At 36.6% G+C, this 12,106-nt stretch overlaps 1 protein-coding gene across 1 annotated transcript in view; it reads right to left on the bottom strand.

Annotated features, from left to right (window-relative positions):
• NEIL3 (nei endonuclease VIII-like 3 (E. coli)) overlaps positions 1-12,106 on the bottom strand; it is an 88,380-nt gene that overhangs the window by 4,598 nt on the left and 71,676 nt on the right. The window contains exons 7-8 of the mRNA XM_006834417.1: positions 5,992-6,158; positions 4,238-4,655 (exon numbers count right to left, since the gene is read on the bottom strand). Of these exons, the coding sequence (XP_006834480.1) occupies positions 4,238-4,655; positions 5,992-6,158 (585 nt within the window). The remainder of the gene's footprint in view (positions 1-4,237; positions 4,656-5,991; positions 6,159-12,106) is intronic.

The raw sequence follows: 12,106 nt of genomic DNA, 5'->3' as shown, positions 1-12,106 counted from the left end.
AATGTTTCTGTCACTCTGAGTATCTGAGTAACTAGGGTGGTGGTATGCCATGTTCCTATTCTAGCAACTCCACAGGCTGTAAATCTTTACAAGAGCAGAAAGCCTCATCTTTCTCCCATGGAACCACTGGTAGTTTTGACCTGCAGTTCTTGAAGTCAGCAGCCCGAGTAGTGACCACTTTGTTACCAGAGCTCCAGGTAACAAGGGTAAGATAATACGTTCTCTTACCCTTGGTACTCAGCTTGTGATTCAGTAACCAGAAACATCAGCATCACCTGAAAACTTGTTAGAAATACAGAATCTTCTACCAGATTGCCTACAGAATTACAATCTGCATGTTAACAAGATTCCTGGGTGATTCATATACACATTAACATCACAAAGCACTGAGATAGGTAATGTAACCAAGCTACTGATGCCACCTGTGATCACATCCAATCTAAATATGCACAACTAATCTTAATTTTATGATAGAGATATTATACAGGGTAATTAACCGTTCTGATTAATTGATGATATCTCAGCTCCTCTTTTTCTCAATCATTACTCAAAAACTTTCTAAAATGTAGTAGAATATTTTCTTGGATAAATTTAGTATACAAAAAAGTTTGAAATATTTTGATAACTGCAATCATCATTTTGAGTATCTATATTAGATTATAAGGAGCTCTGGTAGCGTAGTGGTTATGAATCGGGCTGTGAACTGCAAGGTCAGCAGTTCGAAACTACCAGCTGTCCCATGGGAGAAAGATGAGGCATTCTGCTCCCATAAAGATTTGCAGCCTCGGAAACCCTGTACAGGGTTGCTATGAGTCGGAACCGACTCCATGGCACATAACCAACCAACCATATTAGATTATGGAGTCCTGGTGTGGTGTTGTGGGTTAATGTGCTGGACTGCAATGTTGGTCTGAACTGCAAAGTCAGTGGTTCAAGCTTACCAGTCACTCCTCGGAAACCCTATAGTGTTGCTATGGGTTGGAACTGACTCTAATGCACTTAACAACAACAATAACAACATATTAGATTATAACTGCTGTACTAATAGAGTGCTTACCAGTACAAACTCTGCTGTTGTACCACAGTAACAGCCATATATAAACAAATGGGTAAGGAGGGGTTCTAATAACACTATCTACTGAAATAGAGAGGAGTGGATTTGGCCCTGTTTGCTATAGTTTGCTAACCAAGAACAATGCTTCCTGCATCAAAGCAACATGCAGGCTACCACAGTATGACAAACGGAGACAAGTAGTAGAGGGTCTCAATAAATCCTTATAAATAGATAAATTTTAAAAAATTAACAGTGATTGACTAAAACTACTATCAAGTTAGACAGACAGTACCATGCACAGGTTTATAATTTTAAAATGAATCTTTTTTCAGTGATCAATTATTATGGTTTTACTTCTTTTACAATAAAAATATTGCCTGGGGTGGTTTGTTTTTTTTTTTAAATTACTTTTATAGAAAGCAGATTTTACAGCCCAGCAAAAATTTAAAGACGAAAACAGAGATTAATTAACTCATTCTGAATGGTTTCATTTGTTCAGAAATCCTTAGTGACCGAAAAACTCCAAAAGATGGCAAGTGGCAGGTGTCAGCAGTTGATTTTCTGTAGACTTTTTAGCACCCTTGAAGGCAGCAGACATGAGAAAATGTTAGTGATTTTGTTAGCTTCGCTTCATTCATGCACATGAGTTCTTAAATCAATCTAGGAAATATTTCAGCATAAAACAAGTATATTCTCTGAAAATATATCACTGTGTTTTATACTCAGTGATTACAATAATTGTATCAAATACTTTAAAAACTATTTCTAGGACTTGATTCTTAACTACTCAAAAATCAATTCAACCATTAAATTTATAATCTTGTAGCTGGATGAAATTCCAGTATCTAAAGACAAATCCTAAAATAGGCCTCATCAATATTGCTGGGAGGGCTGGTGTATCATGGGGTGATGTGATCAGTAATTATGAGAACAAAAGTCGAATCAACTACTATATAATTATTAAAGAAAAAATAAACTGGCTACAAATTCCATGAGTGGACCACCTGCTACAAGAGAATTATGTTGTGAGCTTCTGCTAGGCATCTTGTCCATAAGATGAACACTGTAGCTGCCAGACAAGGAGAAAAATGAAATAAATGACAGTAATTTGCAATTTATTCCTTGTAAAGTAGCTGGGTGCAGAAAGGCTGCTGGGTGAATTTATTTCATCACTTGACATTTATTCTGCTAGTTGATCTTGATTGATTGTAGACTCTCAGGCCTGGTGCTCTTATATTCAACACATACACATGCTGCCGCCTTTCTAAGTAGTGGTGTGCACTGTGATTAATCATAGGGTCCTATTACTAATAGCTTATGAAGAAATCATTTAAATGTAAGGTTACATTAATGTTGTTGTTTTTTTAAATCCCTAATTCATTAGTTAAATTGTCTGAGATTTTCAACAAAGCACTAAGGAAATAAAAATATGTCAAGATATTTTATCTGGGTATAATGTATGCCACAATATTTAAAAAATTATCACTTCTACTTCTCTCCACTTAAGCCAACAAACAGAAAATGTTCTTCAGACTGATTTTCTACTCTAGGATAGCATTCCAATTCAGACATTCTTAAAGTAACTCTTTTGTGCATTTTTATCGTAAGGCATTAATTAGGATCAAACTCAAAAGGTGGTATGTTCATTAAGCCAATCAAAAGTTTGTCTCCCATCGTTTAATTAAAATGTTTATCATTTGTATTATTGACAAAAATTAAACAAGTATCCTATACGATCATGAACAAAATATTTATAAAAATCAGAGAAGGATAAACCACCAAGGTTAACTGATGAGTAATTCCAAGTCAGGGTGGGATAAATGTATCCACAGACTTAAAACCCCTCAGGGGTTATGGAATAAGCTAGAAGGATTCCCAGTGGAAATGGGGTGAGAGGCAATACCAACTGGTCCCTCATTCTACTGCCAGAGAAGGATTCTCACTATCAGCAAAAGCACAGTCTATCAGAGGAAGAGCAAACAACCAAAATTCTATCTGAGATTACTTCAAATACTACCCATGATAACTTTTTCTCTGCTTGTTTCACACCAGCAAGAAAAAGACATTCATACATTGGAAGAAGTCCCTTCCTCCATTTATTCCTTTAAATAATGCTGGATGTATAGCTCCTGTTTTCTGAAGGAATGAAAAAACAAAACTAAAAACCCAAGCAGAGTTGGGGGTGGGGAAGTGGTGAAACACCTTTTTCTGATCGTGGTATACTTTCAAGCTTTGATAGTTAAGAAGCTCAAGTAAAGGGGCTAAACAAGGTGATCCAGAAGTATCCACAGAAGATTGGCTCAGGAGCTGCCAACAGCAGTAAGGAACAAGAGATAATGTTGGTTATGAAAATGTCGGTAACTCTGGAGACAGTAACTGGGGGTCGTCTCCAGGATATGTAGCTACAAGTCTCAGAAACATATCTGGTCAGATAATATTTAATTAGAATTACAACTTTTTAATTTCAAATATAAAAGTAAATGCACGCACTTTGAGTCTTTTTTTGTTGTTGTTGAAATGAAGAAAACCATCCAGGTGTCACTAACAATTAACTCCAATCCCTCTTTATAGGATAACCAGTTGCCATCGACTGGTGACTCTATGTGTGTCAGAGTATTGCTCCTTACAGTTTTCAATAGCTAATTTTTCTAAAGTAGATCACTAGGCATTTCTTCCACTGGGAGCCTCTGGGTGGACTCAAAACGCCACTCTAGGTCAATAGTGATGAGTGTTGACCACTCAGGGCTTCCATCTCTAGGATATATGGGACTTAGTAACTTTTATAAATGAGAGTTCTCCTTTTGGAATAGATACCTTCTAGTGGAAGGAAATACAAAATAATTCTAACTGGTATTTGATAATCAGTATGGTAATGAGAGATTTAGATTGTGTCTTTAAACTTTGCAGTGATTTCCAACTATTCTTCAGTGAGACATCTATGATTACAATCAGAGAAAAAATAACTTTTTGTAGGTATAGGAAATTAGTGTTTGATTTTCTTCTCTTCTCTAATATCGAAGATTAGAGAAGGGAAGGAAGGCACAGTATTATAATAATAATAATCTTAAAGGTTTTGATTTATATTACTAAAATCAAGTCAAACTCCTTGTTAATAATGAGTTATTTCTGTCTTTTTAAAATGCAATGGAAATAACTTAAAAACCAAAGTTAGAAGCATCATACCTGTTTGAAAATCCAGGCTTACAACTTTTGAGGTCTGGTGATGCGTGGGTTGTTTTCAATTTTTTATGTACTGGATTAAATAATTTAGACTGAGAGCCAACAGTAGGTGATATGTTTACACTGTTAGATAGTTGAGTTACACAGTGTGTTCTCTCCTTAGAGGGGTACTGTGTATCACTAAAACAAACATTAGTGGGAAGAGAGTTACGAAATCCCAAATCTTGTATCTGGTTTTGGCCTTTTTTTCTTTCCAAAATACTGGATTTATTGCTAAAATCGGTCAAGACAAGGGTTGTAGTTCCAAAGGCAGTTTTTCTGTTGATCTTCACTTCCGTGTTAAATTTTCCAAAGTTATTACAAGGATATTTCACTAAGTCGTTAAAGGCAATAGAACTTTCTTTGTTCCTAAGTACTGAATCTGGAAGAAAAAAAAGGAATCCGGAAAAATCCCTGTAAATATAATGTATTAACTATTTAGAACATCTTTTTATTTAAGACATTTATTTCACTTACTATACCGTGCCAAGTTTGCTTGGAGATTTCAGAACTAAGCACCTTCTTGTAGAAATTTACAGGGACCCAGAGATGGGTCTAACAAAGATTTATATTTGCTTTGTGTTATGCTGATGCATTTAAAGATTATTCAGCTATTGATTTTGCTAAGAAAAGGCAACATATTAAACCAGTGGTAATTTAGAAATGATATACCATAAAGTGTGAGGTTGGCTGTTACAGGCATATATCTGTAAGCAAAAATGAATTATAAGGACACTTATTAAAAATATTGCTTCAAACAAGTACTACAAGATTTTGAAATCTGTATTATAATATATTCTTAATTACAATTATATGTCTTTCATACAGAAAAAAGTAATATGAAAATAGGTAAATAAGACGTGCAAAGGCATTTCAGAATGCTGAAACAAATGTGGAAGTCTAAGGTTGTGGCTTTCCAAGGGCTTTCTCTGCTGAGTGATAGTGAGGAGGGAGGGATAGAAATAGCAGGCACTGTCCTTTCTGCTACCAGCAAAGCTGTACAAGGGCCGATGGCCGCCTTTCTGGTCCAGGGAACAAAACACAAGACGACAGCTAACAGAATACAGGGGTCCATAAGTCAAGAATGAACTTTCTCATCTCTAATTGAAGAAAGAAATAACACTTTGAGAACACAATAGAAGCAGCATCAATGAGATGGTTCTTAATCACAGGTTTCCTCTGAGGTTTTACATTCACTGAACGCATGAAATTGTCAGCTATAAAGAGTTATTTTGAAGTATTTCAATGAAATCAGTACAATTGTCTGGGTAAAGATTTTAATAACAAGGGGTAGGAAGGATAAAGAAGATAAAAAAAATTCAGCATTTTTCTATTCCACCTGCAAAGATATTCTTACAGAAATCCTCCCTTTCAATTTATGAAACACTTGGACTGAATAACAAACTTGAAAGTTGCTGAAATCTGCATAAAACAAAGCTTTATTGAATAATTCATTAGAAACAGTAGAGAACAGATGTGATCATTTCGTTTTTTTTGAAATACAAAGGCACATACTGTTTTAGCACAAGCATGTTTTCCCTCCCTGTTAAAAAAAGTACTCAACAGAATATTAGCATGGTTTACATGCAAAGGGTGGCGATTTCTTTCAACTTCTCAGAAAGTAAGCGTGTTACTTTGACTGTCAAGATGGAATAAGATCTGTACCTGATTTGATATAACTTATAAATGAAAAGAACTCAATCGAAGTTCAGTCTTACCATTAGGCCTTGAAGTTAAGCAAGCATCACATGCCTCAGAAGAAGGCTTATTGATTAGTGTACAGACCACACATGTCCACTGCTCTTCAGATTTCTTAGCCACAGAGTCCGTGTCATCCCTCCTGTTACATGTCCAGCTAAAGATGGTATTTCTAGTTGGCAGTTTGCTATAAAATAATTTAGCAATTAACTATTAGCGTTGTTATTATTTTCACATTTTGGGTATTTTAGAAACGATTGCAGTACATCTAATATTCAAATGCCACACACTTATTACTTAGAAGTTAAAACCATTTCTTAATACAAAACATACTCATTTTGGTGCTGCTGATTGCTAATAAGGTTAAAAATACCAAAAGTTTTCATTTGGAGTTAAAGAATTATTTTAAAACCAACTACAAATATTTGATATAACTATGAGGATGCATACCTCAATCTCTTTAGTTAGTGGTACTTTTTTCAGCCAAAAGAGTGAAGAAAAAAAAAAAAAATCATGTGGAAATTAGAACATGAAAAGTAAACTGAAAAATGTTTTACTTCGTATGGCTTGAATGAAAATTGTAGAATTTCCAACAGTACCTAGTAAGCAGTATACTGATTCGTTGATAAGGATATCAAGAAAATACCTTTGTGTTCTTTCCATTTAGTTGGATAAATGAACAAATTAGTTAGAAATGTATTTGCTGGTCAACATATGAGTATGTTAATAATAAAACATTCCTGTTTTTGTTTTTTTTTACCAGAAATGTGAATCATGAATTGATCATTTATTACTACTCAAAACACCTTTATAAAGCTCTGATACAACACTCGCTAATGCATAGTCAAAGAGTTCTAGTGTGGCATTGTAGGATAAGCACTGGAGTGCAAGGTCAGCTTGAACAACAAGACTGGCAGTTTAAGCCCAACAGCTACTCCTAGGAAACCCTATACAGCGTCGCTGTGAATTGGACTAAATGGCACTTAACAATAACAACAATTCATAATCCTAGTGTAGTGCTGTAGGATAAGCACTGGACTGCTAACTATAAGGTCAGAGGTTCAAACCCACCAGTTGCTCCTTGAACCTATACAATATCACTATGAGTCGGTATCAACTTGATGATAATTAACAAAAACAGTGCATAGTTAGAGATGTGTAGAGCACATCATATCGCTAAGAAACATGATCATGTCATGGATTCCTTTCAGAATTCCAAACAATTTAAAAAGCTCTTCCAGATAAAGGCTATGTACCTTACATTGCAGAACATAAGTTCTTTGACTTTCAGAGGGAGTCTTGACTTCTGTAACATTTTGCTCCTTAGATATAATTAGCTAAATTTTGAGATTCAGACTTGTCCAGTAAAATAATAAATAGCACCAGAAAATCTTAAAGATAAGTCTTACTGAGATTCTTTTATCTTTACTTATCTTGACTTTTAAGGCTGCTTAGTATTTATTCCTGTGGAACATGAGACTGTCTATAAAAATTTATTTATCTGACCTAATGCCTGCCTCCTACTAACTTATTCTGAAAGGCAGTATGCATTTATTCATCATTAAATAAACACAAAAAATTTAAATGACCTTCAGATTTTGGATTTGCTCCAATTTTTTACTATTTTTATTTTCTTCTGCTGTTGAGATTTCATTAATCATAAGGGGAGGGTTACTAGAATTTTTAGATGCATTTTTTCCTTACTACTCTACTTTTGAATCACCCACTAGTAAATCCTGTCCAATCTCTACTTGAATCTGTAACAGGAAGCTCAAACTTAACATGTCTGTAGTGTGCTAATTAGTGGCTACTGAAAGATAACAGAGCAGGGAACTTATATTATTTTATAAGGAAAAAGAGGATTCCTGGAAATAGGGACTTTGGAGATGCCATTTTATTAAGGATTTTGACATGGGGAGATTACCCTGGATTAGCTGGGTAAATCCTAATTCGGATTACAATTTTCCATATAAGACAGGCAGAGGGATGCACTGAAGAGAAAGTAATGCTGGAAATACTCAGAAACTGGAATAAGCAAGGAGCCTCCAAAGGTAATGCAGTATTGCTGAAACCTCAATATCAGTCTTGTGCAGCTGATGTTGAGTTTCTGACCTCCAAAACAGTGACAAAATATATTCCTGCTACTTGAAGCCACCAAGTTCATGGTAATTAGGGCAGCCATAGGAAACTAACATAAGGACAATTTGTCATTTTTGCTTATTCTTCCTAATCTGTGTCTCTACTCATTTTGTTTCATCTCAGTAAATGGCATTACTCTGCTGATGTGGTGCGCTGGACTGCAAAGTCAGTTTACAACGCAAGGTCAGCAGTTCAAGTTCACCAGCTGCCCCTTGGTTGCTCTGGGTTGGAACCAACTTTACGGTACTTAAAAACACAACATACACTCAATGAAATATAATGAGAGGCACAAAGGTCTGGAGTTGAAAAACTAAAAGGGAAGAACATGGTAAGCATTTCTCAAGTTTAAAGAACTGAAGAAAACATTCAAGAAGGATTCTATGGGCAAAATGGAGTGCTCTGTCGGATAACAACTGTTCTGCTAACCACAAAGTTGACAGTTTGGGCCCACCTGTCACTCCATGGGAGAAAGATGATGCTTTCTGCCCCTGTAAAGATTTACAGCTTCAAAAATCCTATAAGGGAGCATTAAGAGTCTGAACCAACTAGATGGCAGTAACAACAATGGGGAACATAATGAATTATGTAGGAAGCATCAAAAGATGAAAAAATACAGAGTCACAGCACCAAAAACAACTGGTTGGCATTCAGCCATTTCAGGAGGTAGCATATGATCAAGAACAGATAGTACTGAAGTAAAAGTTCAGGTACTGAAGTAAAAGTTCAGGAAGTATTAAAGATGTTATTATTGTTAAGTGCCATTGAGTTGGTTCTGACTCATAGCCACCCTATATAGGGTTTCTGAGGAGTAGCTGATGAGTTTGAAATGCTAACCTTGCAGTCCAGTGCTTCTCCTAAAGTTCCAGATAGTAGCCAAGAGCATGGCTCCAAAAATTGGCAGAATAGCAATTGAAATGTTTCAACAAACTGATGCAGTACCGGAAGCACTCACTAGTCTGTGCAATTTGGAAGACAGTTACTTGACTGGAAAAGGTCCATATTTGTGCCCATTCCAAAGAAAGGTAACTCAACAGAATGCAGAAACTCGGTAACAATACCATAAATATTACATGTAAGTTAAACTTTACTGCATATAATTCTAAAACAGTTCACCAGTACATCGACAGAGAGCTGGAGTCAGTAGAGAATGTGGAACGTGGGATTTTATTGCTGATGGTATCATTGTTGTTGTTGTTGTTAAGTGCCGTCGAGTCGGTTCCGACCCATAGCGACCCTGTACAGGGTTTCCGAGGGTGTAAATCCTTACGGGAGTAGAAAGCCTCATCTTTCTCCCGCGGAGCGGCTGGTAGTTTCGAACCGCTGACCTGAAGGTTCGCAGCCCGATTCGTAACCACTACGCTACCAGAGTTGCTGATGGTATCATTGGATGTGTTCAAATAGCCAACCTTTTGATTACCAACAGAGTGCAAAATGTTTGTGTCATCTAGAGACCTCTGAGGTGAGAATCTGACCAAGAGATGATGTTTCATCCTTGCTCATGACCAATATGACTCGGGCTGCAAGGCTGCTCAACCTATGCATCAGCCCAGATCCCAATCCAGAAGCTGGGGGAGGAGAGAAATCAGAGGTAGCTTAGGGAGATGAGAGGGATAGGGTTCTCAGCTGATGACTTTGAAAGTACTGTCTGCAAGTCAGCAACATTAGCATCACCTAGACTTGTCAGATGCAGATACTGAATCAAACTCTGTGAGGTGCAGCAATCTGTGTTTTGATAAGTCCTCCAAGAGATCCTTATTCATTTAAAAGTTTGAGAACCACTGTTTTAAGAACTTTCATAGGAATAATTACTGTCTATGTAGTACCAGCAATAGACAGCAATAGACTCAGAGGTTTGAGCCCACCATCCACTCAGCAGGAGAAAGAGGAGACTTCCTGCTCCCACAAATATTTACAGATTGGAAACCCTATACAGGGTTGATATGAGTCTGAACCAACTTGACTGGTTGGCACTTAACAAAACAACGTACAAAGAACAAGTGATAGTTGATCAAATGACACAGGGACAGGTAAAGATGTGCTTTCATCAATAGCCAATTGTAAAGCCAAAAGATTAAGCTATTAAAAAAATCTACTAATATTGTTGTTGGTATATGAAAAGACAACCAGGGAGTATGCAGCCATAACATATAGGAAAGAAATTATACAGGTGTGTCAGGTGGAAATCATCAGACAATATCATTAGTATCACATACAAGTAAAATTTTATAAAGATAATTAAAAACTGGCTGCAACCATACATTGACAGAGAAATTTCAGAGGTTCAAGCAGGATTGAGAAGAGGGCATGGAATGAGGGATATGATTGTTGATGTCAGATGGATCTTGGCTGAAAGTAGAGAGTACTAGAAAGATTTTACCTGCGTTTTATTTATTATGCAAAGGCTTTTGATTGTGTGGCTCATGACAAGCCATGGACAACAATGTAGAAAATAAGTATTCCAGAACACTTAACTGTGCTTATGAGGAGCCTATACATAGATCAAGAGGCAGTTGTTTGACTAGAACAAGGGAAAACTGAATGGTTTAAAATTAGGAAAGGTGTGTGCCAGGGCTGTATTATTCAACCTGTATGTTGAACACATAATCTGAGAAGCTGGAGTACATGGCATCAGGATTGGAGGAAGGAAGACTCATTAACAACCTGTGATATACAGATGATACAACTTTGCTTGCTGAAAGTGAAGAGGACTTAAAATACTTACTGATGGACATCAAAGACCACAGTCTTCTGTATGGTTTGCATCTCAATGTAGAGAAAACAAACATCCTCATCATTGGATCAATACATAACATCATGATAAATGGAGAGAAGAATATAGTTATCAAATACTTCACTTTATTTGGATCAACCATCAACACTCATGCAAATAGAAGTCAAGAAATCAAATGACATGTTGCATTAGACAAATCTGCTACACAATACCTCTTTAAAGTGTTTAAGAGCAATGATGTCAGTTTGAGGACTAAGGTGCACCTGACCCAAGCCATGGTATTTGAATAACCTCATATGCATGTGAAAGCTGGATAGTAAATAAGTAAGACCTTAGAAGAATTGATGTATGTGAGTTATGATGTTGGAGAAGAATATTAAAAGTAACATGAACTGCCAAAAGAACAAACAAATCTGTGTAGTAAGAAGCAAAGCAAGAATGTTCCTTGGAAGCCAGGATGGCTAGACTTCATCTCTCATACTCTGGGTATATTCTCAGGAGGGACCAGTCCCTAGAGAAGGATATCATACTTAGTAAAGTGGAGGCTCAGTGAAAAAGAGGAAGAACCCCAACAAGATGGACTGGCACAGTGGCAGCAGAAATCGGCTCAAGAATAGCAATGACTATGAGGTTGTTCAGGACTGGGCAGTGTTTGTTTTTTGTTTTTTTAACTGTGCATAGGGTTGCTATGAGTCGGTACCCACTTCATGTTACATGAAGACAATAATCAGGCAGATTACTAACATATAATATCTTACTTCTCTGGTACTTGTGGTGTACAAAAACTGTAGTATGTTGAGATTTGTCTCTGCATTCTAATGTTCACAGTAGAACCAAACTTTGCATTCTCAGTTTTTAAATTCAGTTTCATACCGAAGGTCACCTAAATCGTATAAATTTCAGGTCTTACCCTGACCCCTCAACTTAAAAAATATTCTAAACTTGTCCATTGTTTTACCATTCCCACTCTCCAAGCTACCTTATTTATTGTCTGAGCTATTGTTGAGAGACTTGATGTCACTGCTTTACTCTAGACATCCCAGAGTATGTCTCTTTTCCACATAATTCCTCACATGATCCTCATAAAACACAAGTCAGATCATGTCAGCCCTGTGCTCAAAACCGTTCAACAGCTTCTTGGCTCTCCTTTTTTAGAGCCAATTCTTCCACACCAACTAGAAAGAAACTTTAAAAGTTAGATGTCTCACTGGAGGGGGAGAGCAAGGAATAGTGAAAAGCATCACCATAGAAAGCTTGTAAGTCCA

This window comes from Chrysochloris asiatica, unplaced genomic scaffold (genome assembly GCF_000296735.1).
Source record: "Chrysochloris asiatica unplaced genomic scaffold, ChrAsi1.0 scaffold00011, whole genome shotgun sequence".
NCBI lineage: Eukaryota > Metazoa > Chordata > Mammalia > Afrosoricida > Chrysochloridae > Chrysochloris > Chrysochloris asiatica.
This window is presented reverse-complemented; position numbering and strand designations above follow the sequence as displayed.